Consider the following 20772-nt stretch of genomic DNA (forward strand, 5'->3'; position numbering starts at 1 on the left):
TAGTGCTGTTTTAGAAGACTAGGAAATATCAGAACAATACTGATTTACATTAGTAAATATTGTTCGCTTTGAGATACTTGTGGTTACATGCTTTGCGTTGCCTCTTGCGTTTCAAGACTGCAGTTGTGTTTAAAGGGCGGTAAGTCTCCTGCTACTGTGCTGTGATCGCCTATTGTAAAGGACTGGGAGATGAACATTTCTGAAAAGCGCGAACGTTTTTTTTGTGTGTGTGTGCCTTGTGTGGGAATATTGTTGTTGACGCGTCGACATTATTCATGACGTGAGAGCATTGCGTTTTTAATTAGCATTTTTGTGCGTGAATTTGATATACTTTATTCATATTTATAGCTTCATCACGCAAATTACTGTGTATAAAAAAGAAGAGTATTGGCCGGAGACATGTTTAGGCACCATCCTCTCCTTGAACACATTTAATGAGGGCAACTTTTAAGACTGATATTTGGTGGCGCACTTACAATACAACGTAATGAAACAATTCAACCTCCTGATAATCGACGCTCGCAGAAAATGCTGAAGTATGCAAAGGTGTCATGGTGAGCATGCCGGAATAATGAGGGATCGAATTCAGCTCAAGCAGTGCTTTAATGACCTGGGCGACTTCCCATGCTCAGAGGGGCGGGCGCCACTGGCGGTTCACCCAAGCTACTTGGTCACTGAGTTTTTCATTTTGAGCTGTCTGTTGCAGGACTCATGTTAGAATTGTTCGCGTGAAAAAATGCCAGGCAGTCTTGTTGCTGGACGTATTTTCAATGCAATCCTGCGAATGGGAAATGACCGAGAGCTTCGTTCGTTTCCTTTACTTTACTTCATTTATTTTAAGACCCTACGTGGGAGCATTACAAAAAAGGTTGTACATATCCGGTATTGTATAGATCAAACTGTCGAGTGTTTATAACAAGTCACACTGCTGTCGCTGTTTATGGTATTATTATTTGGCGGTCTACGAGCTTGAGAGCAAATTAGTGAACTCTTCTTTCGCAAGTGCATTCAGGAATTTTAAAGCAAACCTCACTAATTATGATATACGTTCGATGCGAGCAACAAACCTTGCGTAAGAGGGTTTGGCCATAATGTTTTTTTTTTAATGCGAAGCACTTCTTAGTCAACTTCGGCTACTTTGAGCCTATCTATCATCTAGCCACTTACGTTTGGGGGCTCTCGTGGTCACTCCCTTAACTTGGCGTGAACCAAAATTAGCATGGGAGGTTAAGATGGTTTTACAAATATGACGCGCTGGTGAAAACAAGAATAATGTCACAATCCCGTCACGTACGTCGCCAAACACTTCCCGTCCAACAGTGGCACATACCCACGGGCGGGTATGTGCCACTGGTATGTGGGTATGTGCCACAAGTGATTGACACTTAGTATCTACCCAGGAACGACGAGAACGAACATGGGCAATTTTAACGCCTTTAAGAAATACCCGACATCGGTAGCATCGACCCGATGAATGCAAAGAATAAATGTCAGGGTCCCAGCTAGAATCGAACCCAAGCATTCGTTAGTTATGTGGGGTTTAACGTCCCAAAACCAGCGATACCAAGCATTCTGCATGACAATAAAGCACTTCACCACAGAGCTATAGGTCTCAAAACTACTTTTCAAATAGACGCTAATCTTCGTGAAACGTCAATAGTGGTTGCAGTGCCGCCAACCCGATTCCATAAACATTACATAGGTACTCCTTTGAAACAGCCGTCACGTCGCATTAACGTCAGTTTTGGTTAGTTGTCGTGTACTGAAGTTGATTTATGTAGCAGTGTGTAGGGCCAGCATCCTCGCGAGCATCAGCGCTTCAAATCATGCTTCGGGTGTTGCTAATACGCATGTTCCAGTTGGCATAATTGCGCAAGTGCAAATAACTGGTCATATAAACATCTGCAACTCTTCAACATGTGTCTGTACGTGCAACATTTGTACACATATTTAGCGTCATTTCACGACGTGTTGCTCAATAACAAAATCGCAAAACGGTCACCTTCCCTTCGCATGCTTCGCATAACGTCGAATACCTGACACGTGGCATCTGCCTTTTTTTTGACGAGACCGGGGTTACCATTGTTTTTGTTCATTAATTTACCTTGTGATTGACCTGCTGATTTCGCCAACAACATCAGCAGAATTAACGGGAATTTGAGCTTGCAGATATACTGTAAATACCGGCTTCGATTTTCTTTTTTTTACACATGACTGTAAAATAACATGTGACTCCTTTATTTTTATTGTTTTCTTTCTTTCTTACCTATTTTTCGTTTGCTGCAAATAAACGCGTTATTGGGAAAACGGTGATATTTCACAATCAGGCGTCGCACTCGGCAGTGCTTTCAGGGAGCGCCGCTGTCGCCGTGTTCGTGCCTCCTTTGCTGCGAGAAGTTTATACGAGCAACAGATTTGCGAAGGGTTTACATGCAGACAGTTCTATGGTTCGCACTACATATTGAGACAAACGAGGATTTTCTCGAAACCAAGGCGGATGCAGCACTCGGCTGTGTACGTTGTGCAGGAAAGAATGACTCCGCGCGTAAGACAAATGGCTATCTTATATATATATATTTTTAATATGTTGCGTCAGGCTTTACGGCGAGCACTAAAAAACGCGCGTTTTTTGTAAAAAAAACGACGATTTTGTGCTTGGAGTATATTTAATGTTCCTAGCAGAGTTATGCCTGTAGTATCCAAAGAAAAGTAAGTTCTCTCGAGTGCTATTTCTTCTGCACGAAAGAAGCCCAGCCGTGCCCTTCATGAGAAGACTTGTCAGGGAATGTCACGTTGAGCTCGAAAAAGTCTGCAACTGCTTAACATAAATCTCTCTAGACAGCGATCGCATTTTTTTCATAAGCCAGCATCAGTGCTTTACTCTTCTGGATATTGCAGTCAAGATTGAGGAAAATGTGCTCAATAAACACGATGTGACTGTTTTTTTCTTGTTTTTTCCCGAGGTTAAACCCCACTTTCGTTTGAGTCCCATCGGCACAGAGTGGATATCGCCGAGAAAAAAAGGGGGACTCTGCCTTGCATCATTTCTTGTGCCTTATTTCTTTGTCCGCGTGCACGCGTGGGTATTGGCCACCAGTATACATGAGTAGCGTTCTCGGAAGTTGCATTCGCCTAAACGCCGGCCTGGTCATACTATAGGGCACCGAGGGGAACTCAGTATGCGGTAACCAAGTGGGCTGGTTCCCATCAACAGGCTTTTTAAAGGGCTCTCTAAACCACTTCGAGTTGAAAGACGAGGTAGCGCTTTCTTCCCCATTTTTATTACTGCCAGTATTACGTCCTCGCCGCTCAATACAGATGATAGTCTTTTTTGGGGGTACTTTGACGCAAAATGTTTGTCTGTATGCCTCTCTTTCTGTCTGTCTCTCCGCCGTAAGAATACCGCAAACGGCCAACCCCATCCGCAGCGTCCACCAATATTGCTCAAGCTTCAGCGTTCATACTTGTGCAGTTCAATTAAAAAGCAATTACTGCGCATATCTGGGGCATCGTAATAACACGCCAATATTTCATTATGTGTGTCTTTACACTAGGGAAGGCATACATGCATGATTTGAAGGACCATAGCGCTTATCACGCTGCGCTGACAATCCAACACGATTCTCAAAAAGGCAAGTGCTTCCAACGCTTTGCTAAGGTGGCATCTGCCCATCGCTTAGGCGTTCTACACCTTATCGCCTTCGAGAAAGTCATGTACGCCTTCCTTCGTTTTTGAAGATAACTGCTGGATTGCGCTCGTGTCTTACGTGCCTCGATGCGCTCGCTCGCCTTCGCTGCACGGATTGAGACTCTCTAACACAGCGTTTCTGCAATACAGTTCACCAATTTTCTCGCGCAAAACATCAAATAAATATTTTGTTCACTCTCTCCATATGCAAGACTCTCGTCTTTCAACGACATTTGACGAGAAACATGCGGATACTAGGCCAATTTTCTATTTTTTTTCATAAAACACTTGAACAATGTCCATACTAGGCATTCATCCTATCAGGATTTCGCACTTTTCGGCTACACACTGTCGTCTGTCTCTGCGCAGTTGAAAACACACAAAATTAGGAGAAATCAGTTGATCTTGCATGATAGCCATGTGAGACAAAGCTAAATGGAAGTGCGACTGCGAGTCAGAGCGTTGTAGGAGGCAATTGGTCGCTAATATCTCTCGCACATGGGTCCATCAAAAGCTCATTTTTCTCGTGACGTCACGTGAACAACCTTTCGGCATAAGGAATTGTGCCAAAAGGACGGGAAACGCCAGGAGATAATAACGCACTCGCTGTTTGTATATTCAAAAGCTGTTCGGGTGTCCTGTAAACCTGGGAACGTGCTTTCGTATCACCACCCTTTTGTTCACCACGTTATCTATAGAAGTCTTTCGGTGGTTCTCAGTGGAGGATAAAGTTTGTCTGTTTTGTTTTTACTATTGCACGCTCTTGTTTGCCCTGCTGCGGTGGTCTAGTGGCTAAGGTACTCTGCTGCTAACCCGCAGGTCGCAGGATCGTATCCCGGCTGCGGCGGCTGCATTTACGATGGAGGCGGAACTGTCGTAGGCCCATGTGCTCAGATTCGGGTGCAAGGTAAAGAACCTAATGTGATCGAAATTTCTAGAGCCCTCGACTACGGCGTCTCTCGTAATCATATGGTGGTTTCGGGACGTCAAACCCCACATATCAATCAATAAATCAATCAAACCTTGCAGTTTCGTACGTACCGGGAAGAATAGTGTCTCGCTTGGCAAAAAAAGTCTCATGAACCTTTTATATTCAAGTTCTCCTTTTGGTACTTTTTCACAGTGCTTACTGAGTGATCATGAAAACTGAGCAATCGCCTTTATTGGGGCCTATTACCAAGCTTACAAAATATATGCATGCTCTATTTTAAGAAACATTCCCTTGAATGTAGCTATAGCTGGCAGGCTGGAGTGTTTTGCTTTTCTCGTTTTTTCTTTATATCCGTGTCTCCAAAGAAACCAAGTCCAGGGAAATTTACAGCAGTGGTTGCGTAACGTGAGATACCCAGAAAAAAAAGAGGCAATTTATTCCAGTGTCTCTAGCCATCCGCAGTTGGTAAAGCAGAATATTTATATTTCATCTGAACTTGTACTCTAATTTTCATTGATTGATTGATTAATATGTGGGGTGTGACGTCCCAAAACCACCATATGATTGTGAGAGACGCCGTAGTGGAGGGCTCCGAAAATTTCGACTGCCTGGGGTTCTTTACCGAGCACCGAAATCTGAGCACACGGGCCTACAACACTTCTGCCTCCATCAGAAATACTGCCGCTGCAGCCGGGGTTCGAACCCGCTACCTGCGGGTCAGCAGGCGAGTACCTTAGCCACTAGACCGCCGAGGCGGGGCCTCTAATTTTCAAACATGCGGACACCTGTGGCCTTTACAAGCAGTATATCGTCAAAAGTGTGGCGCATAACCCACGTCGTTGTATAAGCGTGACGCAGCGCTCACAAGGTTATCATGGCGCCGATTTCGCAGTTCACTTGAACGTTGTTTTCCACTGACGGAATTGTAGAGAAAAGAGAGCGTCCCGGCATGACGAACTGAAAGCATAACAACTGCAGCGCATAACTGATGCCTTGGATGAACAGACATCGATAACCACTGCGCACATACATGCGCGATAGAGGGGCTCCATTCTGTATGCAGACAAGAACGGTAATCTGCTGGCGGCATCATAGGCGCCACCCGTGGAGGAAACTGCAGTTGTTTAAAGGTTTTTCAAAGCATGCCAAACTATTTATTATTTGGAGAGTGCTCTATAAGTTCATCATTCGCTTGGAAAAGTTACAATGTATGGAATGAATCTCCAGCATGGTCCCCCTGAGTGGTCAGGTTGAAAACGCAGCTGCGCATAGTTATTATTATTATTATTATTATTATTATTATTATTATTATTATTATTATTATTATTATTATTATTATTATTATTATTATTATTATTATTATTATTATTATTATTATTATTATTATTATTATAGCGAAGAGGTTGGCGCTTTTCAACCACCCACTCGTAACGCACTTCCTACGGTGTGATGCTTTGTGCCATTCTACTTTTCTGCCGCACAATAGTACATCTATTCACGTGACTCCTTGCCCAACCCAACAACCGTACAGGGTCTTCTTTTTTTAGAAGCAGTTTGAAACACAGCCGTAGCTCTAGTACCATAGTGGACTGCCAAGCAGAATACCTTTGGTACCAACTGAAGCTAAAATTTAATCTTGTTTTTTAAGTGACCTGGTGACATGTGTTTGTGTACCGCACTCCACGTTCAACTTCTGATGATGTCCTTAAGACTTTCGACTTAAGAAATATTCATGTACACTGTGGCCGGTGACTATCACCGCATTCCAACTAATCGTGATGTTTTAAAGAATTCGAAAAACTATATTTAGGATCCAGGCATTTGTTCAGGCAGGTGCAATATAGAATGTCCCCTCTCCCCAGTGGAGGGTAGCATAGCTGTCCTTCAAGACTGATTAAGATACCTGCCAGTCCTTTATCTTTCTTCCTCCCTTCACGATGACTTTGTTTGAAAAACGCTCCTTATGAATCTTTGCTGGTCATTCGTGCAGTACGGCATCAAGAAGAAGGAAGAGGAGAAGCCTGCCGAGGTGGATGATTTTGCCGCTGGCAGTCTCAATCGGCGAAAAAAGACACCCGAGGAGATCGCCGCGGAAAACGAGGCCGCAGAACAGGATGATCTCACAAGTGAGTAAGATCGGCACTTCGTAGTCGGCGTGCCTCTGATGAACCGAGGGCGCGATTGATAAGGCAGTACAGACGCGTGACCATCGCTTCATCAAGTTTCTTCCATAGCTGAGCCACCTCAGAAAAAAATCAACAAAATAAAAAAAGCGTTTCAAAACCAATAACGAATTTAGTGGAGAGGTGGCGTGGCAATACCTTTGGTGATAGCGTTCTCAGTGAACACGGACTGGCGCATTCTACTTAGCGGAGTAACGGATGAGTCGAGGCATAGTGATAATCACGGTCCTTCATTGTCAACCCAATCTCTTGTTTGCTGTATCGATTGTGTACCTCCCCGCGCATCTAGTGTCACAGTTGTGTGATTTTAAGCCCAAGTGAAGTAAATAAAGAAAAAGTGGGGAATAAAATATTTAGGCATGTGCCGGTTGTTTTGGTGTACCATAAGTAAATCACAGCATGCCTACCCTACCGCCCATCTCTAAAAAAATGCAGTGCTTCGGGCATTGCCTTTAGATAACTCAAGGTGTTTAGCGGAAAGTCTTAAGATAGAAACAAAAAGCAGTTGTGTCAAGCGATAAGTGATTGTATTCGTGTACTAGCTATCTAGGTAATTGAATATCGCTCTTTGCTTCGGGATAACGGCCAGGCAGATGGCAGAAAGGAAGTCAGCTACAGTCGACAAGAATCCTTCGCATCAAAAGCATTCTTCGCTGCTTAACTGACGCGTGTTCTTGGGTGCCCCATTTTAAATCGGAACAGACACTTATGTAACGTAATTATATTGTTTTTATTTCAGATTCCCGTTCGTCCGCTTGCTGGACAAAATTTTCAGGCCACGCAAACTTTAATTCCTGTCGATCAAGTGGTCATCAAAACCTACCAAAAAGAGGGTAAAAAATGACAAGTACGCAAAGATAATATTAAATTAGCCATAACGTGAAAATGCACGCAGTAGCCTGTGAGTGTCTACAATTCGAAACAGAATATAAAAGGTCGGGGACTTGTGATTTAAAAAAAAATGTCGCATTGGCTGTGACGTATGTACCCACCTATCATGGATTTGTACACAAATAAATTAACTTTCACCGCCAGCTAGGAGTGTTCAGTGCCAGACCAATCGGCAGTTGACAACCTTCTATTCTGTCCGGAACGGTGCTCTTTGCAGCTTTTATGCTGATGGTTCTATATTAATGCGATAAGGTGTTCTCACGACTTGTATTTCATCCCGTGATACAAGATGGATAGTGGGCGTTGCTAAAGTATTTCAGTCGAACACCGTGTTATTGGCGGTCACAAAATAGCAACGCCACGGAACAATCTGACATTATCGCGCGCCCAAGCTTTGCGTACTTTTTCGTGGAGTACGCTGTCTTTCACTCTCACATGAGCGCAGAGGAGACTGTAGAACCTTCTTGTGTGTTTCTTTCTGTCTCCTTGTTTTTTCGCGCTATTTTGCAAAGACGTTCTCGCACTTCGCTCGTGGCCCGCAAGCGAATCCTAAAGGTTGACGTTGTTTGTCGCAGGACTGCGGAACACCATCGAGACGCAGGTGAACGAGCTGAAATCGAGCATCGAAGGCAAGTGCGTACTGCAGTGAGTGCGGGCCTCCAGCTATGCAAGCAGCAGGGCGCAGAGCTGCGCCGCCTTCGTAGAACACCGACGACAACGCAGAGCAAGGCCGCACGGGACGGGGGAGGGCACAGGGTCGCCTTCCCCGGGCCGCCCGCTAGAAAGGATACTCTATTTTTTGCCCAGAGGCTCGCGCCCAGCAAAACTCGCGCTCTTCCAGCAGCGGCGGCCTGCCGGGGGCGCGCTCGGAGACACGCCGCCAAGGATACAAAACGAAAGTACAACGGACGAGCGCCGCCAGAGACGCGACTCCAGCCGGTTCCCCCAGTCGTCTTCCCCTCGGCAGCGAGGCTGAATCGGCCATTGGCCCCCAGAGGCGCAGCCTCCCAGCGCGCCCCCTTCCCATCGGAACCACCTTCCCTTACACCGCCGGACGGCTGGGACCGCGGGCCGCACGGCCGACCACGGGTTCGCTTCTCTCCGCGGGGCCTCTACGTTTGCCGAAATGTTGCTGTTATTTGGCGTTAGAAGGCCTTGAGGAACCCTGTTGAACACAGCCGATTGTAGCTGGACCTTGTGAGTTCGTGTCTTCTCTTCACTGCGTAACCCTCGATGTCGAATTACGAAAAGCGAGAATATATAGTACTACATGGTAGAAAATAAAACACACGTGTGCATTACAGCACGAGTAATCCGCGATGAATAAAAGACACGTAACGAGGCGTCCTTTTCTATCTACTCTCTATACGGTATTTCTTGATTTTATAAAAAAACTTTGTATAGGTCCTCCTATAAGAGTGGCGGTGTTTAGCAGCCAGAACACTCTACAGGTTGAAGCATTCGTACAGTGAGCTAGCTTTTTTTTTTTGAATATGTGTGCTTTTTTGTTCTTGTTTACGCAGATAATGAAGGGCATCGTCGGGAGCTCAGTGCATCTTTTGAACATGTAACGACTTTTTATTCAGTGCCCATGAGGCCAATCGAACTCGTCGAAGCCGTGCGGTCCGTGGCGTGCGGGAAATCCGCATGCGGTCGGGTACGTGACTACGCTTCATACCTGGCTTTTGTGCACCGAAGGCAAAACTATGCATGAGCAGGGTGCGTGTTTCATCGAAGTTTCTGGCTGCTTGAGAGTGTGTTTTTTTCTCAAGCAGCACAGCAGTAATCCTGCAACCGTGTACGCTTATCACTTTTGAACGAAAAGCTCGCGCTTCTTGCGAGAAGTTAACTATGACAACCGAAGAACTCCTCTACTGACGACGAACTGAAAGCGTGGTTGCTGCGTGGTTATCACAGTCTACTGACGGCCTTTCGTCTCAGCTTTCACTGTACCGCCAGTTCGTCCAGCGAAAGTTCTGGCTGACACCGAGACACGCATGCTTTCTTGCTCGTCTAGCCGGTTTTCATTGGTCCGAAGGTGGAAGCCCTTGAGGCCAACACACCTCAGTATTTCCGCTTCACCTGGCGTCCAATGAGCACTGGCACGGCGTGAATACGGTTTTGCCTCGGTCCGCGAGAAGCCGGAAAGAAATGTAGGCCCGGGACGGGGTTCCCGGACCCGGAAACGGGCCCGACCACAGCCCGCCAGACAGTTGCTCAATTGGGGAAGAACACGCGGCTGGCCGAGCGGCGGACGAACTGCGGGAACCTCCCGAGGGAGTCACCCGCAGCTGAGCCCGCGCACCCCTCCTTTTCCCCTTCTCGGCCTTTGTCAATTTCTTGCTTTCTGTGTACATATGTGACAACCTCCTGTATTGCTGTGCTCTCTGGGGTACGCCTGCCTGCCATTGTGTGTTGTGCAGTATTCGCCTCCGAAATGCGGTGTGTACCCGTTTTGCTGTGACGTATGTGGCTCTCTCGCGTATTGGAGGGAATAACTGTCTAGCAAACAGTGGCTATGCTTAGAGCGACATGTCAGCGTGCATTTTTTTTTCTGTGCATTATGACACGACCTAGTCTGCCTCGTTTAGCTGCGCTTTTCTGTGACATGGATGTGCCGAGGAGGAGAAGGGAAAAATGAACGGGACTTAATATATCTGTCTTTCTGACTTCGACGCAAACGGTTCGGTTCTTAATATTGTGGGCATGAAAATGAGGTTGCAGATTTGGTTGTAGCACAATTCAGCTTTGTACTTTAGTAGTAAAAATTGAACTTGCGAATGTTTGCACGTGTTTTTCGAGGAACATGGGCTTCAGCTAAGCAAGGAGAAGGGAGAAAATACTTACGCTTGGACAAACTGTTGCAACATAAGCGAGAAAAAAAAGATAGTTTTTTTTCGATGTACATTGTGTTTAAACTTTCTTTCGCGAATCGCTGTGTCGAGTTTCTTGTAGCGTCATAGCTGGCAGTATATAGTTTGGTGAGAACACATCGGCAGTCCCGTGGCGCACTTCCGAGGCACCCGCGAGACATTGGGCTTCTCGACGTCTCCCCTCCTCTCGCCACCGAGCGTACGCCGCCTGTTCTTTTGTGCATATATTCAAAGAGACGCTTCTGAATGGCTAAAGACGCGTCGTAGACGCAGAGCGACAGCTTGACGCACAATTGAGGTGAAGATACTTTTGCGCCGCTTCGGATACCGCGAAGCGTCAAGGGTGACGCGTGAGTCGAAGGTCTGCTTGATAGATGGTCTGCAGCGCGTCTTTGTACAATATGTGTCTGCTAAGAGTTGCTGCCTGCTTGCGACATAGTTTTCTGGCTCTGTACAGCAATAACCGGACGCCTGCGTACGCCTTGCGTACCAGCGTGTTGAAACGAACCGTTTGAGAAAAAAAGGAGCGTAGCCTGAGAAGGATCTGAAGCAGTTTTGCAAGTGGCGGTTCTCCGTCGGAAGCTCAGAGCAGATAAGGTAGGTCTTTTAAATGAAAACACCTAAAAAATCGCATAAAAGTTGCGCCTTTTCTAGTTAATTCAACTTTTTTGGTCTTAGTGTGGCTCTGAAATATTGCTTTCGAGAAGCATATCTCCCAATATCAAAATAGAGCATATAAGGTACAGGGACCGATAAATGAGCTGCCAATACGATGAGTGAAACAGTGGTAAGGGCATATAGGTCACCTTTGGTACGTCTTGCGAACGACGAAATTGTTGCTAAATTGGACACATGGAACCTGTGAACAAAGCTAGTAACAAAGCTAGAAACAGTGAATAGTGATGGCTCTTACTGCGTAAACGTTTCTCGACACATTATGATCCAAAGTAACACTATTGCTATCTGCCGGGCCTTCCCCAAGGCTGCAACAAAATTTACAAAGCCGAAAGTTATTCGACTGCACCGTATGAGTGCTCGGAATAGACTTGTTTTCCGCTTGACTGCTGACAGTGCAGCAAACTTCAACAGTAAACTTGTACTTAATCTATTTCGATCAAGGCCCTCTCGTGAAGGCAGGAAGATGAGCAAATTTCTCTGCTGGACCAAGCGCTGCTTCTTTCTAAGACGGTCCGTTTCGGCGCCGGCATTCTTTCTTTTTCCTTGCGTGTGTAAGTGCCTGTAGATGTATTATTTTTCTCTCTGAAGCCTAGATGTGCAAAGCTGTGAGAAAGGGACCCATGCAGTGGGACGTTAACTGCTTGCGCCGGGGCGGCGCACGCACGGTCATGCAAGCGCAGCCGCGCCCGGCCAGCCGGACGCTGCAGAGTCACTGACCAGGCCCTCGCCTCGCACCTGTTCTCCCTTCCAAACTCTAATCGTGCTGAAATAAAAAGGTAGTGCGAAGAAGGGAAAGCCATGCCGCTTTGCTGGTCTACCTTGAAGTGCTTGCTGAACGCGTTTATTTCTTAAGTGGAACACGGCGGAAGCTCGGAGAACAATGGTAAGACAACTCGCCTCACGGGCAGAGTTTCTACTGCAGGCGAAGAGCTCCGAGGGCGCGTCCTTGATTAAGACATGCGGGTATGTCTGGGCGCGCAGCCCTGATTAGAACATGTGGACCTATCTTGGTCAAGACGACACTTTGACGGAGATGGTTGAACGTGCCTTGGCCACGACCTCGGTTTAAGGCTCGCCCAGCCCATCTTATCACTGACAGATAGGCCTGTTTCGCCGTCGCCCTTTCAAACGAGAGGGCACTAAGTAGATTCAACAGACTTGCGCAATCGAGGACCAGCAGAGTGTAACACTAAATTAGCGCAGTGTCTCCTCAGTGAGTTAAATCACTAAAGAAACAAAAATGTAGAGAAGCTAAGCACAAGTGCGGTTTGCACGCTTCGACTTGGAGCAGTACAAATTTGTTTGCTATTGCTGATGTGTAAATCAAAATTAAGAGCACGCGTCAGCTACAAAAAAAGCAGTCTGTTTTCAGGCCCTTGGGCGCTTCTCAGCTCTAGCTTACATCATTATTTTGGCTAAATAGATCGTAACCGGTATATATAAAGGCCTGCAACGCTCGAGTTGGCTCATGGTACCGAGCGTCAGCAGGGCCGCAATTGAACCACTGTCTCTAGAAAATAGGGGTTGGTTTTGTCGAGCGGATAAAAGTAACTTTCGGACATTCACCTCAATATTTTGTCTATTACACCGAGCGTAATGCAAGGCTTGTTATTCAGAGAATTCTCAGGCACTGCTATTCACTACCCCATAATTGTCATGACCTTATAGGGCATGACGATAGTTATAGCGCGAGAACAGAACGACGACAAAGAGACACGAAGGACATGAGCGCTCGTGCCCTTCTTTTCTCCTTGTTGTCGTTCCGTTTTCGCGCTATAACTATAGTCATGTCATACCGAGCCCAAGCTGCCACACTTGTAGGGCAGGAAGAGACGGTTCTCTCTGAGAGAAATATGGTGAGAAAAACAAGCAAGTGAGCCGTGTGTGAGGCACGGGCCTGTCAGCTGTTCCGCAGGTGCATGCGCCGAAGGAGGGATCCGCGTCTGTGCGGGTGCCTCGGGAGTCTCGCGCCTCGGTCGGCGTCCCGGGGACGGCTCCAAACAACGAATCGCGCGCGTGGGGAGCGCTCTCGCGTCTTTGTGCCGGTGTGCGTGCGCTGCCCGGGCGGGCCACGGAAGTTGTGTAAGGGAACCGCTGCATCGCCAGGGGACGACGCCCAGCTAGAAGGCTCGCGACCGCTGCACCTCCCCTGGCCCTCCCCTGCACAGGTTCCGCCTTCTCACGTCTCATAACCACATGTTCATCCTGGCGACACACGAACAGGAAAAAAAGGTCGATACAACGAGTAAAACGTTAGCGGTGTGTGTGCTAGTGTCTCTATCTCTTTCGTGCAAGACGAACCCCGCCACCTTAACCACCCTTCCACTCTTTGCACCCCTCGTATTTCTTCTCTCTATAGAGCTCTCTCTACATAGGTTCGCAGCTAGCTGGCTTGGAGCTCTCCAAGGCATTAGGCAAGGCACCGAGATGCAGTATGTAGTGGTCTACTTCTCTGCCCGGGCGGACGACGGCGGTCTGCCGCGAGCCACGTGGCCGGGAACCTCGCTCGCTCCGCACCTAGTGTCTCTGTCAGCTTTGTGTATAGGTGCTTGGCCACATAATGGACTCACTAACCATGTGTACACTAACCAGTGATTAAAGTTCAGAGTTTAAACTGGTGCACCGTGCCTCCTGACTTTCTCGCCACACAGCAGCCAAGTGCCCCCCGGTCGTGGTGGGAGCGCACCTCGAGTACGCTGCTCGCGAAACGGCTAAAGCAGCTCGTAGTACTAAACAAACAAAAAGATCAAAACACTCTGGGTAGGTACTTCACTCTTCTCGATAGCCTCCAGTCCGCTCTGGTAGAAAACCGAAACGTTGCGCGACAATGCGAAGCCCGAGAAATAGCAGGCTTTTTCGGCCTGACGTGACAAGTTCTGGTGAATGGAAAGTATCTGGAGTGTAAGTATGGGGATATCAATTGGCAAAGACCAGCTATTCTTCGTTTGCCAATAAACTTGTGGCTGTAATAATGCCCACTTGTCACTGAAGAAAACAATTCCAAGCTTTCTCCTCAAACCTTTTAAAAGTTTGTTGAGTGCGGCGTCTGCTGCTGCTGCCATCGTATTAAGAATAGTGCGGACAAAGGGCAGAGAGTATTCAACGAGTCAAATGTTACGATGCGCTATATAAACTACTAGATTTCACTATATAAACTACTAGATTGAATACTGAAAAGTTTGTTAACGTGGCTGAAACCAACTTTTAGACAAGTGGACTTTTCTTCAACGCTGCAAAATGTCATCACTTGCAGCCTTGAAGAATACAAGCCCGCTTGTCGAAACGTCAGCTCCAGCCACAACCCATGTTCACGAATTTCTAATCTTTCAGCTTCCATCTTCTCTTCTGCTCGTTCTTAATGAAATTTTTACACTTTCATATAGAAGAGATGCAAGGATTCTGATTCTTTGTGTTTGGTAATTACAGTTATCAAAAGAATTTTCTTAAACATTGTCCTGAGGCTTAACGGGCTTTGTGGCTTGGCGCATTATTCGTTTTCGACAAAATATTGCGTTACAAACGCAACAATTCACGTTGTTTGAGCATGTATACGCGCATTCGTTTTTTTTATCTTCCATTCATGAATATAAAACGGTTCCGAAATGTTAGCCACTAAAAGGTAAATACAATGTAACAGACGAAAACACACCAATGTATTCAGCAAAGAATGAAGATCTGACGAGTCTGGGTATAACCTCTCGTTTCCATGAAGTGGTGAGTAATTGTTGATCAGAGGATGCCCCTCTAGCGAGCGACATTTCTGTTCAATAATTGCTCCATCCATCTTTTCTAGGACTTTTTTGTTTTCTGCATTGCAGCACCTGCAGTGCAGCGATCTTTTCTGCATCGCAGGACCGCAGCGCCAGATTCTCTTCAATTTTTGTGCAAAACCCTTCGTATATACCGTCATGCCTTTGTCTTTGCGTCTTCCCGTCTAATTGGGCAGGCACGCAGTAGCTATGCTGCAAACCGTGCTACAGAAGATAAAAAATGGCTTGTGTGTTCCATCTGTATAATTTTAGGAATCGTTATAAATAACGTAGTTATGACAAAATATGTGCCGGAGGAGGTTCCAGAGCCGAAGACTGCATTTGGGCCTCCTGTAAATGGTGATCATAAAAAAAGTTACCTCTTTAGAGCAATAAGAGTGAAGCACCAAATTTAGTAGATTTGCATGAATAAGAACAAATTGAATGGTAAACCGGCACATTTACACAGTGTGATATCTGAAAAACAAACTTAACTGTGGCATTTACAAAAACAAATGTACACATGCAGCGGTATGCGTGTAAAAGGTTCTCTCAGGCTAAACTGGCTGAAAAGAAAGCTGTCTGAATTTGAAATATATGTCTCTAGTGTCAATAATTTTGAAACTAATTGAAGCTCTGTGTGTATTATCTTCGTCAATCGTTGTCTGCAGCGCTGTTCTGATATTCATTCATGTCCTACCAACTTGCCCAAGTTTTCACGCTTCAAACGCAAGGGTTTAAGAAATGTTCTGAAAGCAACAGGCTATCGCAGTTCATTATAGAAATTTTGTTACAAGTTTCTGCGTTTTTTAGTGACAATATAGACAGAATTATATCAAATTATGTGAATCACATACCTGATTACGCATGCGGCAACGTTCAGCCCGGCTCTCTAGAGAGAGTTCCAGCCCCTGCTTGAAGCACAAACATGGTCTAAAAAAGAAAGCGTCCATTTCACTTCCCTCTTTTTGCAAACCATGCCTTGCGCAACTCCCGATTGGAGCGTATCAGTCCCACCAGAAAGGAAAGGATGATTGTGTTTTTTGTTATTATTTTCTCTCTCCGCAAATATCTCTTACCCCTAAATTGTGGACATTTCCCCTTCGGCTTTTTTTCAAGCCTCACTGTAATACACCCGTTCAACTGAATGGGATGCGTTTTAAAAACACTATAATTCAACATGTCAGCTTAGTTTCAAAAAGTTTGAGGTAACAGCGAATTTAGAGGTTTGTCCGTGAATACCATGCGCAGAAACTAAACTTGTTCGTTTGTTCTTTTTTGAGTTAAAGCGATGTCTCGCAAAGAGCATGCGGTGAAGCCACACTCCAGAAACTCGTGGTTCAACATCCTCCCAAAGAGCTGCGATGCTAGTACATCACTGTTATTTGCAGTCGGAATGGCTCGACGTGTGATAAAGTGTGGAGTACTAAAGACAGGTAAGGTTAGGATGGAAAAAATGGTAGATTATGCCTTAGATTAGTTTATAGAAGGTGGGTGATATAGAGCACTATTTAAATGCTGCTATTAAATGCTAAATGTGACTTTCTTCACCTCCGTGAGTTATTCCCAGCTAGGCCGACATGGGTATCATCAAAAGGACATTGCGACTGCTTTGCGAAGGCGCATGTTTCACGGACATCAGGTCACAGGAGTAAGTCACGTGACTTCATGCATCTTGCAACAGCCCGTTGCTTTGATATGCATGTCGATATGGTCCCCAACCATATCAATATGCGTATTAAAGCAACAGACTTCAAAGCACCTCTACGATAGTACGTGCATCTCGAGCATCAGACATCGACGAAAAGCGAGTCGTGTGACTATGTGCAACTTTCTCAACCCCCATAAATAACTGCCAACTATGCCTACATGGGCATCAAATGAAAGGAGATCGCGAGTCCTCTGCGATGGCACGTGTTTTGTAGATGTTGGGTCACAGAACTTCGTGATCTTGCACGTGTCCATGGGTGGTCCCCAACCATGTTGACATGGATGTCAAACGAACGGGCTTCAAAACACCTCTTCGATAGTTCGTGCAACGCGGACGTCACACTTTCAAAGCTCGTTATTTGGCACAATAAATGCAATGTCTTGTTGTTTGATTGAACTGATAAAAACAACACAGACATATTTAAACAACACTTAGGATATAATGATTCTATACTTGTGCTTGAATGGTTTTGATGCAAATTTAAAGAAATTAAGGTGGATGCAAATTCACCTATTCCGTTACCTGGGTCTGTACCCGCAAACTTAGAAGTAAAGATCCTGTGCGTTAGCAATTGAACTATGACGGAGGCAATTCGCTTGTTTTCACTGCATGTAATTTATTAACGGCTAATTCCTAGGAGTACTGAACAGCTTCCTACAGTACCATGCAAGCACTTGTTCGCTCGTTTTGATCTGCCCAAGTGCTTATTTGGGGCAGTTGAAACATCATCAATTAAGCGAAAAACAGTGCGAAAGACAGGACAGTGAAAGAGACAAAATGCTGCCGCGTTTTTTGCGTTGTTTTTCGCTTCGTTGATGTACCCAGTTACTGATCATGCAGTCAGACCCTCGGGAAGTTCACCACTAAGACGTTTGTGGCTACTGTATTTTGGTTTCAGATTGACAGTAGTGTAATAAGTAGACCAATTTGTTATTGTTTAGATCCGCCTGAATCAAATGAGCCCTTTCAGCGTACGCTCACTAAAGAGAAGTGGTTATAATAGGGAAAAGAAGAGGAAAGTGAGCCCCGTAGCTGTCTTCATCAGCGTGCGACACCTCAACAGTGGCTCACAAGGAATGGGATGAGGAGGGATTAAAAGGATAGTATATATATATATATATATATATATATATATATATATATATATATATATATATATATTGTGAGCGCTGACTATGTACTTCATCTTCATCTGTATGACCAAACCATTGTAGCGATCATCATCGTATGTCACGCGGGCTGGCTCTCTGGCTCGTGCGTCTGGATTAAAAAAGGATAACCTGGTTGCTGCCGTACCGGACGTGGTCTCATAAGTGGTGGAGCGTGCTTTGGTTCCCACGTCCTCCTGCTCTACCCGTCACCCCTGGAGCTCCGGTCGGGTCGACGGTTATGCCCTCAAGCAACAGCGATGGCAGAACCCAACCCACCCGCTGCTGCAACCGCTCCTTCTCAGCCACTTAGGCTTCACTACACCGTGAGTACCTCTCATCGAGACCCTCCGGTATTTTCCGGCCTTCGCAACGAAGACGTCGAAGAATGGCTCGACAATTATGATCGAACCAGCGTTTGTAATTATTGGGACGAGGCGCACAAACTGCGCTACGTTCCTTTTTACCTCGATGGCGTCGCTAAAACCTGGTATTACAATCACGAGAGCGACTTCTACAATTGGTCGGCCTTCACGGGGCATCTCCGTCAGGTATTTGGCACGTCTGAAGGATGTTCTGTAGTAGCGAAACAAAAGCTCGCAACCCGCATTCAAGGGGACGACGAATCGTATACGTCCTACATTGAAGGTATTCTGGCTCTTTGTCGCCGAGCAGAAAATGACATGACGGAGGCCGATCGCATCCGACATCTACTGAAAGGTATCAACTCTGTGACCTTCAGTGCTCTCGTGATTCAGAATCCGACTACCGTCCGGGACGTCATCACTACATGCCAACGCCTGGACGCGCTTCATTCCATGCGCCTTCCACACGCCTCCTGCGACGCTCGCTTTACCAAAGAGCATGAATTGCGGGCCCTTATCCGCAAAATTGTCAGAGAAGAACTTCACGGCCTTATTCCAGGCAACCCTACCGTTGCGTCTGTCCACACACCTCCTCCCAACCTGCGATAGATAATCAAGGACGAACTGGCATCAATGACAAGCGCTGCACATGCCCCGTCTCCTGTGCGCTTCCCAGTGCCTTCGTACGCAGAAGTTGCATCGCGGGCCCCTGCACCAGTTCCAACCGTGCCTGCGGACGTCGGATGCGACCATGTGGCTGCGATGACAACGCAAGCGCCAAGGCCACGCCACTATTCTACAGGGTGTCCTCCCTACCCCATCTGCTTCTACTGTGGCATAAGGGGTGACATATCCCGTTTCTGCCGCCGCGTCAGCAGGATGAACGACGTGGTTACTCAGCTTACGAGAGAGACTTTTCCCCGAGACCCGATGAATACGATCCCGCACCGTATCCATCCACCTTCCGTCAATCGCCCTCCCCTCCACGGTCTCATGCTGGGCCTCATCCTTCTCGTTCATCTCGCCACCGTTATCCGTCACCGTTTCGGCGTACGTCATCACCCTTGCGTCCCGCTCCGGTCTCTCGGGACTCGGAAAACTAGAAGGTGCAGTTTTTGCGGGGGAAACTGCTTGTCGTCGGAACGCTACAACTCCTCCGTCTCGTCCAGCTAATTGACTGCCTGTTTCTGTGGAAGGTGTTTTTGTTGACGCCCTTATAGACACTGGAGCCGCAATTTCGGTAATTGATCGTGAATTGTGTTTTCGCCTGCGTAAAGTGCAAACTCCTTATGCCGGTCCCATGTTATGCGGTGCTAATGACAGTCCAATTCGCCCGACCGGGTTGTGCACTGCTCATATTCTCATTGATAGAATCCGTCATCACATACAATTGGCTGTGCTGTTTTCGTGCGCTCATCAGATAATCTTAGGCTGGGACTTCTTGTCAGCGGCGTCTGCTGTAATTTCGTGTGGTTGACCCCTCATTCGTATTACGGACACTGAGCTTTCTTCTGCTGCCGACCTTTCGTCGCCAAACCTTGTGACAGCTGCGGACTTCTTCCTGCTTCCCGGACGAGAACGTGTCCTTACGATGAAGTCACGAGACATTCTAGATGGTGACGCTGTGGTTGCTCCTTGCCAGCGCTGCATTTTTCGAGGGATAACCATCGCATCTTGTTTAGTGCGGTTCTCCCGTGGTTATGCAAGCATCATGGCCTGCAACACGACGCCAGAACCACTTCTTTTGCCTGAGGGGACCACTGCTGCCAGCATTACCGAAGAAGCACCGCTTACTGTCGTCACTGGTTCATCTGCTTCGTCGTTCTCAAAGTGTATGCCAGCGGAAGATGCATTTCCTGCTCTCAAGGCCACTTTGTGTGAACATCTCAACCCAACGCAAACTTATGCCTTGCTAGCGTTATTAATGAAGCACAAAACTTGCTTTGACGTTTGTTCCGAAGGTTTGGGTCAAACAACAGTGACCGCCCATCGTATCGACACCGACGGATCCCGTGTGATTCGCCGCCGACCTTATCGTGTGTCGGCTTCTGAGCGCAAGCTTATAGAAGAACAAGTCAATGACATGCTCGCGCGCAACGTCATCAGGCCTTCGACAAGCGCATGGTCTTCTCCTGCCATACTAGTGAAAAAAAGGATGGCTCGGTACGGTTTTGCATTGATTACAGATCACTCAACAAAATCACTCGTAAGGACGTCTACCAACTGCCTCGCATTGACGACGCTCTTGATACTTTACAAGGTGCCGAGTACTTTTCAAGTCTCGACTTGCGCTCCGGTTATTGGCAGATTCCAATGCACGAGTCTGATAAAGAGAAGACTGCGTTCGCTACGCCAGATGGGCTCTTTGAATTCAATGTAATGCCTTTCGGCCTATGCAATGCCCAAGCCACATTCGAACGGATGGTAGACACGGTACTGCGGGGATTAAAATGGAAGACCTGCTTTTGCTACCTGGACGACATTGTCATTTTTTCGTCGAGCTTCTCACAGCACCTGGAACGGCTAGACGAAGTCCTCACGTTTTTAGCTAAGGC

General features: G+C 46.6%; 1 protein-coding gene across 3 annotated transcripts in view; it reads left to right on the top strand.

The window, feature by feature from the left end:
• Positions 1-13864, top strand: part of cpx (synaptic transmission protein complexin) — a 406174-nt gene extending 392310 nt beyond the window's left edge. For all 3 annotated transcript variants that reach the window (XM_037426904.2, XM_037426903.2, XM_075876397.1), the window contains 2 exons: positions 6610-6745; positions 8269-13864. In XM_037426904.2, the coding sequence (XP_037282801.1) occupies positions 6610-6745; positions 8269-8342 (210 nt within the window). In that variant the 3' untranslated portion in view covers positions 8343-13864. The remainder of the gene's footprint in view (positions 1-6609; positions 6746-8268) is intronic.
• The last annotated feature ends 6908 nt before the right edge of the window (positions 13865-20772 follow it).

The sequence above is a fragment of the Rhipicephalus microplus genome, chromosome X, assembly GCF_043290135.1.
Source record: "Rhipicephalus microplus isolate Deutch F79 chromosome X, USDA_Rmic, whole genome shotgun sequence".
NCBI lineage: Eukaryota > Metazoa > Arthropoda > Arachnida > Ixodida > Ixodidae > Rhipicephalus > Rhipicephalus microplus.